The following is a 21,768-nucleotide window of genomic DNA, read 5'->3' on the forward strand; positions in this document are numbered from 1 at the left end:
CAAAACATGAAAGAGAGAAAGACAGCCTGAATGGGAGAATATGTTTGCAAATAATATATCCAATAAGGGGTTAATATCCAGACTATGTAAAGAACTCACACAACTCATCACCAGAGAAAGGAAACAATCTTATTAAAAAATGGGCAGAGGACCTGAATATTTTTTTTCCAAAGACATCTAGGTGGCCAATAGACATATGAAAAGATGCTCAAGGGGTACCTGGGTGGCTCAGTCAGTTAAGCATCTGCCTTTGGCTCAGGTCATGATCCCAGGGTCCTGGGATTGAGCCCCATGTTGGGCTCCCTGCTCAGCGGGAAGTCTGCGTCTCCCTCTGCTCCTACCCCCACTCATGCGCTCTCTCTCTCTCTCTCTCTCTCTCTCTCTCTCAAGTAAATAAATAAAATCTTTTAAAAAAAAGATGCTCAACATCAGTCATCATCAGTAAATGCAAATCAAAACAATGAAATATCACTTCACACCAGTCAGAATGGTTAGTATCAAAAGGATAAGAAATAAATGTTGGGGAGAATGTGGAGGAAAGGGAACCCTCATGCACTGTTGGTGGGAATGTAATTTGGTGCAGCCACTGTGGAAAAATAGTATGGAGTTTCCTCAAAAAATTAAAAACAGAAATACCATATGATCCAGTAATTTCACTTCTGGGAATTTACCCAAAGAAAATGAAAACAGTAGTTCAAAAAGGTACATGTACCACTACATTTATTGCAGCAATATTTACAACAACTAAGAAATAGACGCCCAAGTGTCCATCAATACATGAATGGATAAGGAAGATGTGATATACACATAAATAGTGTATATATGTGTTGTGTATATATGTATGGTATATATATGTGGTGTATGTATTTATGTGGTACATATATCTATATGTGGTGTGTATATATACTGTGTTGTCATTTGCAACAACATGGATGTAAATAGACAAAGAAAGGCAAATACTTCATGATTTCACTCATAGGTAGACTTGAAGAAACAAAAACAAACACTAAATACGGAGAACAAAGTGGTGGTTGACAGATAGGGGATGGGCAAAATCACTGATGGGGATTAATAGGTACAAACTTCCAGCTACAAAAAAAATTTTTTTTTAAAGAGTGAAGTGCTGAAAGAAAAAACTGGCAGCTGAGAGTCTCATCTCTATGTATCAGAAATTAACATGAAATAACACATTCCCAGATAAACAAACCTGATAGAATTCATTCCTAACAGACCTGCCTTGAAGAAGTTCTTTGGGCTAAAATCAAGTAAGCTGAGATGGAAATCTGAACCTATAGGCACACACACACACACACACACAGGCACACATATAACACAGATGACATCAATAAAGTTAGTTGTGAAATTATAAAAGACAGTATCAATACATACTACTTTTTCTTTTAAATAATTTCAAAAGAAATTTTATAAAAAATATTTATATAATTGTAATGTTGGGCCTGTAATACAGAAAAGTAATAAATTTGACAATAATAGCGTAAAGGAGGTGGATGGGAGCAAAGTTGTAATAGAGTAAGGAAATGATACTAGATGGGAACACAAATCCATAAGAACAAATGAAGAGAACCAAAAATGCTAAATAAGAAGTAAGTTTAACAAACTATAATTACATACTTGCTCTCCTTTATCCACTTCTGTAATAGGCATAAAATTTGGTAAGTATTAATTATAACAATGTATTGTTGGAATGGTAACACATGTAGATGAAATGTGTATCACAACAGTAGCACAAAAATAGAGAAGAGGGAACAAAACTATATCAGCTTTCTAGAATTAAGTTAATATAAATCTGAAGTTGATTCTGGCAAATTAAATTGTGTATAGTAAGCCTCAGGGCAGCTACTAAGAAAATAACTCAAAAATATATATAGTGAAAAAAATCATTAAAGGAATTTAAATATTACACTAGAAAATAGTCAATGCAAAAGAAAAAAATAAAGCAGAAATAGAGTAATGAAAATGACATGAGACATCAAAACAAAAAAGCAAAATGGCAGACATAAGCCCAGCTATATCAATAATAATATTGTTAGTGGATTAAACAATCCATATAAAAGGCAGATTGTACAATGTATTAAATAAGATCCAGCTCTATGCTCTGTATAGGAGACACATTTTAGATGCAAAGATACAAATAGTTTGAAAATAAAGGAATAGAAAAAATACACAAAATGCAACCAAAGTAAAGCTGCAGTAGCTATGCAAATATCGGACAAAATAGACTTTAAAACATAGTATTGCTAGAAATAGAGAAGGATATTTTATAGTGATAATGGGGTCAATTAACCATGAAGTTGTAACAATTATAAATATATATGCACCTAACAACAAAGTTCCCAAATATGTGAAGCAAAAACTGTCAGAATTTAAGACAGAAATAGACAAATGGAAAAGTAGTAATTGTAGATTTCAGTATCCCACTTTCAATGAAAGATATAGCAAGTAGGCAGAATATCAACAGGTAAATAGATGACTTGAGAAATATTACACACAAAATAGATCCCATAAATATCGATACACATTTCATCTAATAACAGCAAAATCTATGTTCTTCTCAAACACATGTAGAATATTCTGATAGGCTGTATATTAGGCCACAAAAAAAATCCTGAATGAATTTAAAAGATTGAAGTCCCATAAAGTATAGTTTCTGATTACAATGGAGTGAAATTATAAATTTACAACAGGAAGAATCAAGAAATTCACATATTTGTGGAAATAAAACAACATACTTCTAAATACTAATGGTGAAAGAAGAAGTCACAAAGAAAATTAGGAAATATTTGATATGAATGAAAATGACATAACACACAAAACTAATGAGATGCAGCTAAAGCAGTGCTTAGAGGAAAATTTATAGCTGTAAATTCCTACATTAAAAAGTTCTCAGATAGGGGCGCCTGGGTGGCACAGCGGTTAAGCGTCTGCCTTCGGCTCAGGGCGTGATCCTGGTGTTATGGGATCGAGCCCCACATCAGGCTCCTCCACTATGAGCCTGCTTCTTCCTCTCCCACTCCCCCTGCTTGTGTTCCCTCTCTCGCTGGCTGTCTCTATCTCTGTCAAATAAATAAATAAAATCTTTAAAAAAAAAAAGTTCTCAGATAAACAATCTGTCCGCCTTAAGACACTTAAAAAAGAATAGCCAGCTAAATCCAAAGCAAGAAGAAAGAAGGAAATAAGGGAATTAATGAAACCAAAAGTTAGTTCTTTGAAAAGATCAATGAAAGTGACAAACCTTTAGCTATATTGACCAGGAAAAAAACCAGAGAAGATTCAAATCGCTAAAATCAGAAATGAAAAGTCCACTGCAGAAATAAGAAGTCAAAGGGGGTGATCAGCTAAACAGTCTCATTTCAATGCATCTAAAATTAGGTTACATTGTTAAAAATGAAAATGTCTGGAATAAATATGATGAAGGGTACTGCTTCACAACAGGGATAATTTGAGACATCATGTTGGATGGATATTTCTGAACACATCCTCTTGGTCGTTTTCTTTTTTTATAATATTGAAGTATCGTTAACATACAATGTTATATTAGTTTCAGGGATTTTGCAATTCTGTACAGTACTCAATGCTTACCACAGTAAGTATAAAGTAGTATTAATGAGTTACTGGATTTAAAATGATACTTTCTTCTTTAAACTTAACTGATAATTATGAGAGCTATGGATAAAAATTATATAAATACTTTGAAACTATTTTAGGTTACTATGTGTTACCTCCCCTGACTAGAATTTAAATTCTTCAAGGATAACAGTTTTATTATTTGTGCTTTCAAGTTAAAAGAGTTTACCACAGTCTAGGGCAGTGTACAATTCATAACATAATTCATAAACGTTGTCAAGTGGCTGATGGCAATGCTGTTAAGTTCTAATATAACAAACACTTTAGTGTTATTATTTACCTGAGTGATTTGTACTCATTAATACCCATTGAATATTAGAAAATGAAGTTAATCAAATAAAAATTAATGATTTTTAATCTCATCACCTCAAATATAACAGTTGGTATTTTTGGAATTTTCTTCTGAGAGATATTGCTAATTCTAATAAGTAATCCATACATAGAATTCAAATTTAAAGTTTTAATGAAAAGTTTGTTGTTGTGTTCTCTCATGAAAGCTGAGGTATTGTTATGTCTTCTGCTTGATCCCTAGGTCTCTATCCTGCTACCAGTGGAGAGGTCTATATTAATGGGTATGACGTCTCACAGCAGATGGTCCAGATCAGGAAAAACTTGGGCTTGTGTCCCCAACAAAACTTGTTGTTTGATTACTTGACTGTGTCAGAACACCTTTATTTCTATTGTGTGGTAAGCCAAAAAAAGATACGTTCCTTTTTCCCACTCTATTGATGTACTTTAGATAGTTTACCAACTATCGATATCCTTATTCTTAGAAAGTTCAAGAACTGATTTTTGATGAATTCTCCTTTAAACGTAAAGATAGGCAAAGGGAAGAAGACACTATAGAAGTCATATAAGAAAAGGCTTGTGTAAAGTTTTCTAAGGACAAAGCTGGAAGCACCATGTAAACTCTGGCTTCTCTTTCTAGGTAAAAGGAATGCCTCGAAAGGCACGTCTTACAGAAATTGATCATATGCTGGCTGCTTTTAACCTGCTAGATAAGCGTAATGCATTTTCATGTTCACTGAGTGGAGGAATGAAGCGTAGACTCTCCATGATCATAGCACTTATAGGGGGCTCCAAGGTAAAAAAAAAAAAAAAAAAAAAAAAAAAAAAAAAAAAAAAAAAGCAGGAGGGGGCACTAAAAATGGATCCCCCTGAAGCTGGTCTAAAAAAATCAGCCAACAAAAACCTGAGAGCTGATAAGGATCTAACACTGTAAAAGGAAGATACAAATTAAATCCCATATGGAATTCACATTATCAAATTATTGTAATAAATTTATCACAGGTTTGGATTTATTCTAGCATTCCTAATTCAGTTTTAGTCTAAACTTGTTATCTTAGCTAATTGAACAAGTGACTGAAAAACAAAACCAGAGTAAGCCCCATAAGTGGTAAGACCTTAGTGACACTAGTACATAATGCTTAGTGGTTATGAAATTGTTCTTCTGGACTTTAGGTGGTGATACTTGATGAGCCAACATCCGGCATGGACCCAGCCTCAAGGAGGGCCACTTGGGATATTCTTCAGCAGTATAAACAGGATCGTACCATCTTATTGACCACCCACTATATGGATGAAGCTGACTTCCTGGGTGACCGCATAGCCATCATGGTCAAGGGATCCCTGCGGTGCTGTGGCTCTTCAGTTTTCCTGAAAAAAATATATGGTCTCTTTCCCTTTGATTATTTTTTGGATATTGGTATCTTAATATTATTCAAACATAATCTTCATGGATATTGATGTCTTAGTTATATTATTCTAATATAATTTCCATAATTTTTGTCTGTCTCCTCAAACCGTCTGTGATTTTCTCTGTCCTTTTATTTGGAGCTCAACTATGAGACCTTTGAAGTAATGTTCCTAGTTTATTTATTTTTAATATGGAAGTATAATTGACATACAGTGTCATATTATTTTCAGGTGTACATCATAGTGATTCAGTATTTAATACATTACAAAATGATCCCCGTGATAAATCTAGTTACCATCTGTAACCATACAAAGTTATTAAAATATTATTGACTGTATTCCCCATGCTGTGTATTATATCCCTATTGCTTATTTATTTTATAACCAGAAGTTTATCCCTCTTAATCCCCTTCACCTATTTGCTTGACCTCCAACCCCTTCTGTTTCTGGTAACTGACAGTTTCTTCCTTGTATCTTTGAGTCTGTTTTTGTCTACTTGTCTTTTTTTTTAGATTCTACATGCAAGTGAAATTATTTGGTATTTGTTTTTGTCTGATTTATTTCACTTAGCATGACACCCTCTAGGTCTATCCATGTTGTTACAAATGGCAAGATTTCATTTTTTATGGCTAAGTAATATTCCATTGTATATATTTACCACATCTTCTTTATTTGTTCATCAATGGGTGGACACTTAGGTTGCTTCCATAACTCAGCTCTGGTAAATAATGCTGCAGTAGACATAGGGGTGCATATATCTTTTTGAATTGGAATGTTTGTGTTAAGCGTAAATACTCAGAGAAATATCTGGATCATATAGTAATTCTATTTTTAATTTTTTGAGTAACCTCCACACTGTTTTCCACAGTGGTTGCATCAGTTTCCATTTCCACCAACAGTGCAAGAGGGTTGTTTTTTCTCCACATCCTCACTATCGCCTGTTGTTTCTTGTATTACTGGTTTTAACCATTCTGACAGGTGTGATTCCCTGATGATGAGTGATGTTGAGCATCTTTTCATGTGTCAATTAGCCATCTGTGTGTCTTCAGAGAAATGTCTGTTCATGTCTTCTACCCATTTTTAAATTGGACTATTTAGTTTTTGATGTTGAGTTGTATAATTTCTTTGTATATTGTGGATATTAACCCTTTATTGGATATCATTTGCAAATATCTTCTCCCACTTAGGGTACTTTTTGTTTTGTTGACAATTTCCTTCACTGTGCAAAAGCTAGTTTTGATGTAGTCTCAGTAGTTTAATTTTGCTTTTGTTTCCCTTGCCAGAGGAGACCTATCTAGAAAAATGTTTCTATAGTCAATATCAAAGAAATTACTTCCTGTGTTTTCTCCTAGGAATTTTTGGTTTGCAAGCATTTTCTTTTATTGTGTAGGTTACTTTTCCATTTTGTTGATTGTTTCCCTTGCCAGTCAGAATCTTTTTATTTTTTTAATTTTTTAAAAAGATTTATTGATTTATTTTAGAGAGTGAGAGAGAGACAGATAGTGAATGGAGGGAGGTGCAGAGAGAGAGAATCTTCAAAAAGACTCTCCACTGAGCACAGAGCCTGATGACTCAGGGCTCAATCCCATGACCATGAGATCCTGACCTGAGGCGAAACCAAGAGTTGGATGCTTAACTGACTGAGCCATCCAGGCACCTCCAGAATCTTTTTAGTTTGTTGTGGTTGCATTTGTTTATTTTTTATTTTCTTTGCTGTGCTTTTGGTTTCATATCCAAAAAACATCATTGCTAAGACCAATGTCAAGAAGCTTTTACCCAGTGTTTTCTTGTAGGAGTGGTTCTTACTTTTTAAAAAAAATCTGTTCAGTTGTTCTGTCTTTTGATTGGAGAGTTTAATCTGTTTTTGTTTAATATAGATTTTGATAGGGAAGTACTACTTTGTTAGTTGTGTTCTGTTTGTCTTATAGTTCTTGTGTCCCTCTTTTCCTGTCTTGGTGTCTTCATTTCCTTTTTACTGATTTTTTGTATTGATACGCTTTAATCTCTTTTTCTTTTGTGTAATTTCTAGACATATTTTCTTTGTGGTTATGGGACTCACATAAAATATAACAGTATATTATAAGCTGATAACTTAACCTCCATTGCATACAAAAACTGTTCTCTTTACTTCTCCTATAACACTTTAGTTATTGATGGCACATTTATATATCTTTATATTATGTATTGTATATTTTATTTTTAATGTTTTAGTAATAATATAACACATGTTTAGTTATAGTTTTTTAATACTTTTAACTTTTATAATAGGATTAAAAGTAGCTTACCCACCATCATTACAATATACATTATTCTGTATTTGTATATTTATCATTATCTGTGAGATTTATACTTTCATATGATTTTATATTACTGGTTAGCATCCTGTTGTGGGTTTTTTTGTTGTTGTTGTTTTTTGTTTTTTGGGGGCTTTTTAAATATTTTTTTATTATGTTAGTCACCATACAGTACATCCCTGGTTTTTTATGTAAAGTTCGATGATTCATTAGTTGCGTATAACACCCAGTGCACCATGCAATACGTGCCCTCCTTACTACCCATCACCAGCCTATCCCATTTCCCCACCCCCTCCCCTCCAAAGCCCTCAGTTTGTTTCTCAGAGTCCATAGTCTCTCATAGCATCCTGTTTTTTAACCATACTTTCCAATTTGAAGAACTCCCTTTGACATTTCTTATAATGCAGATCTGGTGGTAATGAGTTCTCTCAGCTTTTGTTTATCTAGGAAAGTCTTTCTCCTTCATTTTTGAAGGATAGTTTGCCAGGTAGAGTATTCTTGGTTGTTTCTTGGTTGCTATCTCATCATTCCCTCTCTCTTCAAGGTTTCTGCTGAAAAATCAGCTAATTGTCTAATGGGCATTCCCTTGTATGTAACAACTTGCTTTTCTATTGCTGCTTTCAAAAATCTTCTCTTTGTCTTTGACTTTGTACTATTTGATTATAGTGTCTTATTATAGATATCTTTGGATTCATCTTCTTTAGGTCCTTTGCATTTGTGACTCTAAATCCATTTCCTTTCCTTGGTTGGGAAGTTTTCAGCCATTATTTTTTGAATAAACTTTCTAGTTCCTCCTCCTCCTCCTCCTCCTCCTCCTCCTCCTCCTCCTCCTCCTCCTTCTTCTCCCTCCCTCCCTTATGAGACTACCATATTGTATATATTGCTCTACTTAGTGATACCATAAGTCTCTTGGGATTTATTTACTCTTTCTCATTCTTTTTTCTTTTTGTTCCTCTGAGTGAATAATTTCGTGACTTGACGTTGAGGTCCCCTATCCTTTTGTCCACTTTATATAGTCCACTTTTGAACCCCTCTAATGAATTTTTCATTTGAGTTATTGTATACTTCAGCTATTTGTCTTACACTTCTTATGTCTTTCTTTTCTTTTTGGTACTTCTTAAACTTTCTGTTTCTTTATTGAAATTCCCACTTTGTTCATGGGCTGATATCCTGACCTTGGTGAGCATCTTTATGATGTTATTTTAAACTCTCTGTCAGGTAAATTATGTAAATCTCCATTTAATAGAGTCATATTCTGGAGATATATTTTTCCTTTGTTTGGAAAACATTTCTGTGTCTGCTTCTCTTTATTTTTTCCATCACACTTAGGGTTATATTTTCCAGTTTCCTTGCATGTTTTGTTATTTTTATGATTAAACTTTTGAATAAAATAATACTGGAGACTAAAGTAGTTGATATTTATCCACAGAAAATGGTATACCCTGATCTGTTAGGCCACTATTACGGAAGACTTAGTCACTATAATGTATATTTGAGCAAATACTGGGATGTATTACACCTTTGTTTAGATTTTCTCCATCACTGTCTTCAAATGTTTTAGTAATAGGATTAGGATTTTGCTCTTAGCAAAGGTTGGGATCTGTACATGAATGAGATCATGGAGATCTCTTTAAGCTATAGTCTAGTTCTCAGCTTTTTGTATCTGACAAATCCTCTTTGATTTCCATTTCTGCACTATTTTCTTCACCTTAAAGGTTTTCTGTCTACTCTGCTGCCCTCTCTCTGACCTTCAAAGGGCCATTGAAGTGAAGTACTGAGGTACCCCAGAAGCATTTCTCTCAGCTCTTTTGTCCTGCCCTGAGCTATCTGAGTACCACTGCAATGTTTTCCACAAAGCTCTGGAGTACCCTGGAGGCGTTTTTTCCTACTCCTTAACCTTTTCTCCAGCTTTGCAAGACTAGTATAGTGCAGCTGTTGGAGGTGCAGAGTACTTTGGAAAGATTTCTCAGATCTCTGAAGGAAGGGAATTTTATCTGATTAATTTACTGCCTTATATATAATAGGCACCAAATACATATCTGCTTAATGAATATTAACCTTGTCTTCTCAGATTTCAGTGTCAATAGAATAAGAGGCCATATAACCAAGCTTTATTTTCCATCTCTGTTCTATCAGTCCCTTAGAAATTTAATGAAATTACAAAAGAAGTATTTATTAGACTTCTTAGGCTTATAGGCATATGATTAACATACCTTATCTTCTTCTAGCTCACCCAAACCATGGAAAGCCAACTATGGTCTTCCAAGAATATTGGAAATACAAAATTGTTTTATTTGTTCTTCTAAATGGATTTTCTCAGGTGTGGGATACCACATTGTCATGGTGAAGGAAGCTCACTGTAATGTTGAAGAAATCTCCAGATTGCTTCAGTATCATATACCAACAGCCACTTTGGAGAAGAATGTTAATAATGAAGTATCTTTTGTTCTACCCAAAGAGTACACACACAGGTATGAATCCAGAGAATGCAAAATGATTGATTTTAGATGACCAAATATTATTGCTTTTCCTGGTTTCTTCAGGCTTAGTAAATAGAGTTTATTTAACAAGTCAAAACTCCAGTCATTGCTATCACTTGAATTGAAAAGAAGAATGCCACATTTGGCTATAACTTTTGGTTTTAATTGGTTATGATTGATGGTATGTTTTGGTAGCGTCAAAATTGGTGAGTGGAGTGAATGGAAATATAAATGTAATGAGATGAAAATAACGTTAGTGGTGGCTCTTGAAGCCAACATGACAGGAACTCAGAGTAAATAACTGCACTTGCTAGCCAAGTTTTTCATCAAATGTAGTCACAAATAATAATAACCCTACCTGAGATAACCATCCTAATAAAGGGAAATGGAAACCAAGTATACTCATCAGTGACTTTCAGAGTATGATATTTTTATCTTCTTCCAATATATAAGTAAGTAGTTGCAGTGGTATTTTCCTAAAGTCAAGCCAGTTGACATATTCCAGAAGAATATGAAGGACTTTAATAATATTACTCAGCCATCAGAAAGAATGATTACCCAACATTTGCATCAATATGGATGGAACTAGAGGAGATTATGCTAAGTGAAATAAGTCAAGCAGAGAAAGGCAATTATCATATGGTTTCACTCATTTGTGGAACATAAGGAATAGCAGGTAGAGCATTAGGAAAAGGAAGGGGAAAATGAATGGGGGGGGCGGTGGTAAACAGAGGGGGAAATGAACCACAAGAGACTATGGACTCTGGGAAACAAACTGAGGGTTTTAGACTCTGGGGGATGGGCTAGCCCAGTGAAGGGTATTAAGGAGGGCACATATGGTATGGAGCACTGGGTGTTATATGCAAACAATGACTCATGGAACACTACATCAAAAACCAATGATGTACTGTATGGTGACTAACATAAAAAAAAAAAATCATCATAAAAAAAAAAAGAAAGAAAGATTATACCAAATAGTAAGATTAAATCAGTAGTAAATCAAGGGAGATTAAATCAAATAGTAATGATCATACGGTTGGATTAAAACATAAGCCACGTTATCTACAAAGTCTTATGTTCTCCCATCAACACCCACAGTGTTAGAAAACTGGAGATGTGCCAATCTCACTCTAATTTTAAACTTCAAAAATTGACACCAATGATCCCATGGTTGATTCAGGGCAAAACACACACACACACACACACACACACATACACACACACACACACACACACCAAAACCTAGAATGATAACTAAAATCACTAAAGCATGCAAAAATTCATCTTTGTCTTTGACAGAATTTCTTCCACATGTTTTATATGATTATAAGTCAGTCCTGGATAAATATCAATCTCTTTCATAAGGATGAAAGGGAAAAAGAATGGGCTGTAGAAAGGATACTGAATTTTGAAATAAAAGCACCAATCTAAGAAATCATGAGAAATGCCTACTTTGAAAATAATTTCCAAAAATAGGAAACTTCAGAAATTCTCTGCTTTATAGTCTCAATCTAATTAAAGAGGACACTGTGACTCTAGAACAGTTTGGAGGAGGGAAAATGAGATAAAATGATGTGAAATTCCTGATTGACTAATAAAGATCTGACCAATACTTATGGCAGAAAAGAGAACACTATGTCAAGAATTTTTCCCAGAACTATGAGGAAACCTGCAAACAATAGAGACCAACCAGTACGTTACCACTACACACCCACAAGAATGGCTAAAACTAAAAAGACAGACTATAGCATATGAGCATGGTAAATGGATCTTATTGCTGATAGAAGTATAAAACAGTAAAACTGCTTTGGAAAATGAACAGCCATTTTTACTAAGCTAAATATGTGCTTTTCCTATGACCTTGCAATTATTCCTAGTATATGCCTTAAAAACACATGTCCATCAGAAGAGATGTAAAAGAGTGTTTATATTTGTAGATGCTATTCATAATAGCTCCAAACCAAAGCCACCAAAATGTCCATCAACAGGAAAATGGAAGAATATAGCAATAAAAAAGAATAAACTAGTGGTATATACGACATGAATGTATCTCACAGACATTGAAACATTGGATTAAAAAAAAGTACAGGCTGTAGGATTCCATTTACATAAAGTTCAAGAAAAGAAAAAAATCTTTACATAATTCTAAAATTAAAATTAACCTTGATAAGAGGGGTGTCTGGTGGGCTCAGTCAGTGGAGCGTGTAACTCTTGATCTTGGGGTTGTTCGTTTGAGTCCCACATTAGGTGTAGACTTACTTAAAAATGGAGTCTTTTAAAAATAATAATAAATAAAATTTCCATAAGATGCATAGGAGTGTGTGTGTGTGTGCGTATGCACACGCACACTTGCAGGAAAGAAGTTATTGACTAAGAAAGGACTTGTTAGAATCCCCCTGTGGAATTCTGGAAATGTTCTCTATCTTATCTGGCTGGTTATTCAGGTATGTACTTATGAGAAAATTCGTTTACAAGTAGTATACTTTGTGAAGCCTCAGGGGAAAAAAAATCTTTATTTAAAAATATATGTAATGAGGGGCAGCTGGGTGGCTCAGTTGTTAAGCATCTGCCTTCGACTCAGGGCGTGATCCCAGGGTTCTGGGATAGAGCCCCGCATTGGGCTCCCTGCTCTGCTGGGAGCCTGCTTCTTCCTCTCCCACTCCCCCTGGTTGTGTTCCCTCTCTCGCTGTCTGTCTCTCTCTGTCAAAAAAAATCTTTAAAAAATATATATATGTAATGAAAAAAACTTTATAATGGATGGAAGTAAGTATATCAAATGTTAACAGTGTTATACTTTAGGTAGTCACATTTTTTTCTGTTTTCATATTTTTCTATATTCTCATCTTTAGATTATAGGTTATCTTCGTAACATATATATTTATATGTATTATATATCATATATAATAAACATGGGAAAAACAGCTATACTCAAGGTGGTCAATTTTTTTCTTTTTAATATTTTTTTGTGTTCCTCTCAAGTATAATATATAGGATATATAGAATGTATAATTTTTATATTTATTATATATAATAAAACATATATTAGAAAAATATATGTTTTTCCCTTTATGATTGGCTCATACAATTTTTTAGTTTATTTATCTATTACTATCTTTTTCCTTACTGAATATCACTGAGGAGCCTAGGGTGTGCTAATCAACACATGATTGCATGATGAGAAAATCAAGAAACTTATTTAGTTCTGGAGTGTATGAATTAGAAAGTGAAAGTCTCCCATAATCACTCCCTATGGGAATAATCACAAGGAAAATTTCTGTGTATATTTTTCAGGATCATTACATGCATATACTGACATAAGTATAATATGTTGTAGATCACATACATATATTGACATGGATTCAATAATAACAATAAATTAGTTTTATGATTTAACAGAAATGAAATCCTATCATAATAATGTTCTGCATCTTGTTTACTTACCTGCATTTTTGGTCAACTGTTTATGGTAGGACTTTTAGGACTTCCCATTTTTAAGATAACCAAGGAGAAATCTACACTTCACTTAGATCTTATTATTTCATAATATCATACCAGAATTTATTCATTAAGCTGTTAATGGATATTTATCTCCACTTAGTGCTATATTTGTACATTTTAAAGCCTCATACAGTTTAATTTTGTCATATATTGTATAAAGCCAAAGGAAACAAAAATAAATAAATATGCCAAAATATTAGTGTATTAACAGTGGATATCTATGGGCCATGATGTTGTGATATTTCTATTTTTGTACATTCATTTCTAAATTTTATATGATGTACACATCAATTTCTTAACTAAAATTAAAGAAAAAGAAGAAAACGTGTGACTCCTAGTTGAAAAGCCAAGCACTGGGATAGGCCAGTGATGGGTAGTGAGGAGGGCACATATTGCATGGTGCACTGGGTGTTATACGCAAATAGTGAATCATGGAACATTACATCAAAAACTAAGGATGTACTGTATGGTGATGAACATAATAAAAAATCATTATAAAAAAATCACTAGGGAAACAGAAAGAAAGAAAGAAAGAAAAAGAAAGAAAGAAAGAAAGAAAGAAAGAAAGAAAGAAAGAAAGAAAGAAAAGTCAAGCATTGGGAATGAACAAACACCAGAGGAAATGGACTTAAAACATGTGAAGGGCTGTCATGTGGGTAGATTATACCTGTTCTATATAATTAATGGTGTTAGTTTAGAACCAATGTGCAAAACTAAATAGAATTAAATGGAAAATAATTTAACTTTGAATATGGAGGAAATTTTGATAGATCTTCCAAAAGAGGGAATTTTTAGTTCCTCCAACACTGAGAGTGTGCATGGTTTACATGTTCCTCATTAAAAATATATTCGATGGCTTTGAGACCTGGAGGTTTTTGGAAAAGATCATCTTTTAAACGTGAAGTACTGTAAAATCTTCTCAGGAAAACTATTCTTTAAAAGTCTTGATGTCTCTACATTGTATCTGGCTCAATTTCCATGGCTTTTCTTGACTATTGAATCACTTGGTTCTGTCTGTGTCTCCCATTTCTACTACACCTGCTCCATTGACTCTATGAGTGGCTTTTTTCTCCTGTTAATTTGAAAATTTTTTTTAAACTTGCTGAATAATAAGAACCATGGCCTGTATATGTGTGTGACAAGTTAATTCATGTGAGCTAGCTAGAGTTATTAACATATATAGAGTCTCTTGGTTGTTTATTGGAAGACCAAAATTGTGTGTTTTCGAGAATTAAGTAGAGTGAGAAACAATGTGCTAGAGCAGTTACTAGTTTCTATTTAAGCATTGAAGTGAAGACTAAGCTACAGTTTCCCCACTGCAGAAGGGAAATCAACTCAGGATAAAAATATATAAATATGAAAATCTTCTGATTTGGTACCAACTTTTACTCCTCCCCTTCCCCCTTTTCCTTCCCCTTCTAATTTTTTTTCTAATTCTTATTCTAGCTTTGAAGATCTATTTACTGATCTGGAAAAGAGACGGTATGAGTTAGGCATTTCTAGCTTTGGTGTCTCTATTACTACCATGGAAGAAGTCTTTTTTAGGTGAGCATGATGCATAGGGAAAATAAAAACAATTGGGGACTAAGAATCACATCTTGGTCCCTTTTGTAAACTCACCAAACTCAGAGTCACACACTGGAAATTTAAGAGGTGTGGAGAGGAGAGAACTGACACGATTTTTTTTTTCTACAGTAATAACACAAAAAAGTGCCACTATCATTTTTAAAAAAGAACAGATATTTTGATTTACCCAAAGTATGAATTAGATGTTAATCTTTAACTTCAATGAGTTCAACTTAATGAAACATTCAATACCTTGCCCTAATTTTCCTAGCCTCGTTATGGTCTGCCAGCAGTCCTGTGATTGGTGTTTGGGAACCAATCCTCTACCAGAGTTACCCTGTTGCCTCCATAAAATGCCCCTGCCAAGTCAGTAAGCAAACCAAGGCACCTTCTGAGTTGAATGTTATAACTCACATTCTCCAAACAAGTTATTATGGGGTAGAGTTGAAATTAAATGCGTTGTACTATTTTTTTTTAATGTAGAGTCAGTAATCTGGAAGATTCACAAGCAGATATCCAAGCCACCCAAACTCTACCTCCCTTTGTGATGAGTGAAGTCTCAGTGAAGAACCAGAATAGGAATATGTCAAGCAATTGTTCTACTATGAATGAAAGCCCTGCTATTATGTTTAATACTGGGGTAAGCACCTTTGCTAAGAAACCTGATGTATATTTATTTGATTAGGGCACAAGAGGTACATTTTTGTTTACTATTTGAACAAAGGTAGTATGGAGTTCTTAACCACCACACCCAACCAGACAGGGAGCAGTCTGTACCACAACCTGATTAATTTCCCAATGCAGAAGCAATGAGGTCTAGGTAAAAATCTCAGCTGTCACTCTCACCATTGCTATTCCTCAGTTCTTTTTTATGTCTTAGAATTCTTTTTTTTTTTCGAATTGCTAACCCAGAAATTTGGTAGTTCACTGAAGCTATGAACTGGAAAGAGCATGATTTTTAATAATAAAACATGCCCAATATTGTAAATTTTTGCAATGGGAATTGATAATGCATGAGGGATCTTTCTCTAATCAGTGCAGTCCTCAGCATGGTAAGTCCTCGTAAGTTACCCAGCATTTCTTTCCTTCTCCTTCCTCCTTTTCCTTATCTCTTTCTCCTATAAGGAAGCCTGGTTTTCTGACTTTTAGGAGTCTGGGGAAAATCATCCTGTTGAGATTTCAAGTGTGTTATATGAAACGTCAGACCTTAAACACTGTATTTAATACCTTACAACAGAGGGCAGCAAACTTACATAAGGGAATAATAGATATGTAAGGTGGGGTTGGCCACATGATCTCTCTTGCAGTCGCTCCATCCTGTCCTTGTAGCACAAACACAACCATAGACAACACAGAAATGAATGGATATATAGCTGTGTTCCAGGAAAACTTGATTTACAAAAACAGGTCATAGTTTGTTGACCCATGCCTTATAAAGACAAGACTGATCATACTCTTATGTGGTATCATACTGTGCTTAGATTCTGTTCTCAGTATTTATTTAGATAAATTTTTATGTGTCTTCCACCATAAAATTCCAGAGTGTTCATTCATCTTAATGAATTTCACCTCTGTTTGTGTCTAGGAATATTGTAATATTATGTTTATTTTCTTCTTTCTTTAGTATTCCCTCTATCACCAGCAGTTCTGTGCCATGTTCATAAAGAGGGCGATGTTCAGTTGGCGGAATTGGAAATTGATTTTGCTACAGATACTGGCACTTCTAGGTTCCTTTACTTTTCTCTCAGGGGCTAATAAGTTTTTACATGAAAAGGATGAAAAGGCCAGACAAATGGATTTGGATCAATATGGTCAAACAATTGTGCCTTTATCTATTTCTGGGAATTCTAATTTGACCCTGATTTTCCTAAAACATCTTAGGAGTGTGCTAGAGTCTCACCAACACACACTGAAGGAAGTGCAAGGTAAGACTCATTAAGTAAAAAAGACTGCTCTTAGATGAAGATCTGGTTGTGTGATTTGCGAAGAATGTCAACTGTATATTCAGCTACAGTATAAAGATTTAATGTGCTAGCTCTTCTGAATACATTTATTTTTAAGATAGTAGTAATAAAAATTTACATTTACTGAGCACTTGTTTTTGGCCAGAATCCAGCTAAGTATTTTACCTGTATATCATTTAATCTGAGCAATCACCCCAATTTAGTAGATATTTTTATTACTGACATCAGTTAAATGAGGAGCACTGACTTTTAAGGAAGCCTGGTAGTTTGCACCAAATCAGACACGTAGTAAATACAGAAACTTGGATTTAATCTGTCCTGCCTGACGTCTGCAAACCACTCACTGCATGACATTACCTCTCTGACCATAAAGTCTGTTCTCTTTCAAGTCATCATTTCCTCCCAGACACTGGTTTTTTTTTTTCCTTTAACTGCCACCTGAGGAACAGTGTTCTGAGTTAGCAAACAGCCTGCAGTACTGGCAAACCTGTGTGGTTCTTTTTTTCTCTCATCAAGGTTCTGTTGTGAATATACATTTCAGAAATTATTCCTTATAATACTGATTCTACAACCTACAAGTAACAGATTGGCTGACTACAAATAATTGTCCCTATTATTCCTCCACTATAGATAGTAAGTAAGCATTTATTAACCAAGGTCACACATAAGGACAGAGGATAAAGGATAAAATCATTATTAAAGTTACAGTGTACTGCTTATGTTTAAAAAGTGAAATGATTAACAATATACTTGTTATATTGATAATGAGACTAAAAATACAATAGAATAATACAGTAGCCCCACTGATCTCCATTTTCAGTTGCTATCATTTTGTTCAATAGCTAGAAATTATCTAGGCATAGAGAGAGAATATTTAGGCTTAACCAATTCCACTTTGTTTTAAGAAACTTATATGTACTTTTCTAAGGTGTGCTCTCATTATCTTAGCCACAGAACCTTGTATTACAAGTGAATTCTACTAATTTTATATGGTTTCTCTCTGTTCCAACCTGCATGCCTTTTTTAACTGAATTTTTTAAGATAAAGACAGAGCAAGAAATTCATTATAACTTACTCTCTCTTTTCCCCAAACTATAAGAAAATGTGTTTGGGGCACCTGTGTGGCATGGTGGGTTGAGCATCCACACTTGGTTTCCACTCAGACTGTGATCTCATGGTTGTGTGGGGCTCCATACTCAGCGTGGAGTCTGCTTGAGATTCTCTTTCCCTCTTCCTCTGCCCCCTCACTCATGCATTCTCTCTCTCTCTCAAATAAATAAATCTTTAAAAAAAAAGAATGTTTATTAATGAGGAAATAGCTTTCTAGATAATTTCTAATCTGTAGCTTTCTTCTCAAATAGTACATGCATTAACACTGGAGAAATCACTGCTAACTTTTTAAGCAGAGCGATAAATAAGTGGATATGTGCTTTAGAAAGGATATGAGCTTATAATAACTGAAAAATGCCACCTGTCCTCCCAAACAGAAGTTTATATTCCCTCTTCATCCACAATGTAGTCGAATGCTTCTTTTTTGGAGTTTATCTCACTGAATTACAATAGCACATTTTTCATGCATCTCTTTAATTATGGAGAGGCCACAATTTCTTTTATAGCTCTAGAACCTAACCCAATTCCTGGCACACAATGATTGTATAATTAAATATAGTCTTATCAAATTGAATTAAATGTGAGGGAATGATTCAAAAAGGGGGCAGATCCAATGTCAATGAAGTCAGCTGGGATGTAATTGTGATAATCTAGGCAAGAGAGATTTAGGCTATGAAAGAAGGAAAGAACGATAGATTTGAAAGATACACAAAGAGGACTAAAGTAGATTTTGTTTTCGCTTTAGAAGTGGAGGAGAGAGGAAGCATTAACACTGAATTTGATACTTTAGCTTCTTATTTTGAGATACTTGTCAATTTACTGTTGTGAAAAATAATACTGAGGGTTCTTGTGTACCAATGGTAACATCTTGCAAAACTATACTACAATATCCCCACCAGGATATCGACATTAATACAGAACATTCGATTAACCACAAGGATCACTACCATTGCTCTCTTCATTCCCTCTGTACTCTGGCAATCACTAATCTGTTCTCCATGTGTATAGTTTAATCAGTTGAGAATGACATAAAAATGGAATTGTATAATATGTGAACTTCTGGGATTGGCATTTCATTCAACATAATTCTCTGGTATTGTGTCCATCTATCATTCATTCCATCACATGCTATGAGCTGTTCCATCATGGGGTTGTACGACAGTTTAACCATTTACCATTGAAGGACACCTCATTTCCCCCTCCCCCAGTTTTTATCTTTTATGAATAAAGCTGTTATGAAATTTCATGTGCAGGTTTTTGTGCTTGGGATAAACAGTTCTATGGGATAAACACCCGGGATTGTAATTTTAATTGTTGACTCATATGATAGTTGCATGTTTGTTTTTTGAAGAAACTACTAAACTGTTTTTCAGAGTGACCGTACCCTTTTACATTCCTATCAACAATGAATGAGTGATCCAGTTCCTCTGCATCTTCCTCAGCATTGTGTTCTCACTATTTTTATGTATATTTTAGCCATTCTGATAGGTATGTAGTGATATTCATTGTTGTTTGCATTTGCCTTTGACATCCTTTCATGTGCTTATTGACAACTGTATATCATCGTCAGTGAAATGTGTATTCGTGTGTTTTGGTCATTTTCTAAGTGGATCGGTTTTGTTTTGTTTTTTACTGTTGAGTTTTGAGTTCTTTATATAGTTTCTCTTACACTGTTTATTAACTTTTCATTTTCTTAATGGGTCTTGCAGGATGAAAGTTTTTATTTGAATGAAGTCCAATATATTCATTTTTTTATGGATTGTGTATCTAGTGTCAAGTATAAAACTCATTACCTAACCCTAGATCCTGAATATTTTATCTCAAATGTTTATAGTTTTCTTTTTTTTTTTTTTCTGGCAATCTGTTCGGCTTTATCTTTTTTAATAATAATTTTTTATTACGTTATGTTAGTTACCATACAATGTATCCTTAGTTTTTGATGTAGTGTTCCATGATTCATTATTTGCGTATAACACCAGTGCACCATGCAATATGTGCCCTCCTTAATACCCATCCCCGTCCTATCCCAGTCCCCCACCCCCCGCCCCTCTGAAGCCCTCAGTTTGATTCCCAGAGTCCATAGTCTGTCACGGTTCATTCCCCCTTCTGTTTACCCCCCCTTCATACTTCCCTCCTTCTCCTACTGATCTTCCTGCTGTTTCTTTTTTTTTTAATTTTTTTTATTATATTATGTTAGTCACCATACAGTACATCCCCGGTTTCTGATGTAAAGTTCGATGATTCATTAGTTGTGTATAACACCCAGTGCACCATGCAATATGTGCCCTCCTTACTACCCATCACCAGTCTATCCCATTCCACCGCCACCCTCCCCTTTGAGGCCCTCAGTTTGTTTCTCATAGTCCATAGTCTCTCATGCTTCATTCCCCCTTCTGATTACCACCCCCTGTATTTATCCCTTTCTTCCCCTACAGATCTTCCTAGTTCCTATGTTCCATAGATGAGAGAAATCACATGATAGTTGTCTTTCTCTGCTTGACTTATTTCACTTAGCATTATCTCCTCCAGTGCCGTCCATGTTGCAGCAAATGTTGAGAACTCGTTCTTTCTGATAGCTGAGTAATATTCCATTGTATATATGAACCACAACTTCTTAATCCAGTCATCTGTTGAAGGGCATCTCGGTTCCTTCCATGATTTGGCTATTGTGGACAATGCTGCTATGAACATTGGGGTGCATATGGCCCTTCTCTTCACTATGTCTGTATCTTTGGGGTGAATACCCAGTAGTGCAATGGCTGGGTCATAGGGTAGCTCAATTTTTAACTTTTTAAGGGACCTCCACACTGTTTTCCAGAGTGGCTGTACCAACTCGCATTCCCACCAACAATGTAGGAGGGACCCCCTTTCTCCACATCCTCTCCAACAATTGTTGTTTCTTGCCTTGTCAATTTTTGCCATTCTAACTGGCATAAGGTGGTATCTCAGTGTGGTTTTGATTTGAATTTCCCTGATGGCTAATGATTTTGAACATTTTTTCATGTGTCTGTTAGCCATTTGTATGTCATCATTGGAAAAGTGTCTGTTCATATCTTCTGCCCATTTTATGATTTGTTTGTTTCTCGTGTATTGAGTTTGAGAAGTTCTTTGTAGATCTTGGATACTGGTCTTTTATCCATAGTGTCATTTGCAAATATCTTCTCCCATTCCATGGGTTGCCTCTTAGTTTTGTTGACTGTTTCCTTGGCTGTGCAGAAGCTTTTTATCTTGATGAAGTCCCACAAGTTCATTTTTCTTTTGTTTCTCTTGCCTTTGGAGATGTGTCATGAAAAAAGTTGCTGTGCCGATGTCAAGGAGGTTGCTGCCTATGTTCTCCTCTAGGATTTTGATGGATTCCTGTCTCACATCGAGGTCTTTCATCCATTTGGAGTTTCTCTTTGTGTATGGTGTGAGAGATTGGTCAAGTTTCATTCTTTTGCATGTAGCCATCCAATTTTCCCAGCACCATTTATTGAAGAGACTGTCTTTTTTCTACTGGATGTTCTTTACTGCTTT

The 21,768-nt window shown here is 34.8% G+C and overlaps 1 protein-coding gene across 1 annotated transcript in view; it reads left to right on the forward strand.

Moving 5' to 3' along the window:
* LOC113267501 (phospholipid-transporting ATPase ABCA3-like) overlaps positions 1-21,768 on the forward strand; it is a 160,715-nt gene that overhangs the window by 62,643 nt on the left and 76,304 nt on the right. Inside the window, exons 12-18 of the mRNA XM_048224503.1 lie at positions 4,178-4,332; positions 4,574-4,729; positions 5,107-5,317; positions 9,955-10,105; positions 15,059-15,157; positions 15,662-15,818; positions 16,803-17,103. Of these exons, the coding sequence (XP_048080460.1) occupies positions 4,178-4,332; positions 4,574-4,729; positions 5,107-5,317; positions 9,955-10,105; positions 15,059-15,157; positions 15,662-15,818; positions 16,803-17,103 (1,230 nt within the window). The remainder of the gene's footprint in view (positions 1-4,177; positions 4,333-4,573; positions 4,730-5,106; positions 5,318-9,954; positions 10,106-15,058; positions 15,158-15,661; positions 15,819-16,802; positions 17,104-21,768) is intronic.

Source organism: Ursus arctos, unplaced genomic scaffold (genome assembly GCF_023065955.2).
Source record: "Ursus arctos isolate Adak ecotype North America unplaced genomic scaffold, UrsArc2.0 scaffold_2, whole genome shotgun sequence".
NCBI classification, from domain to species: domain Eukaryota; kingdom Metazoa; phylum Chordata; class Mammalia; order Carnivora; family Ursidae; genus Ursus; species Ursus arctos.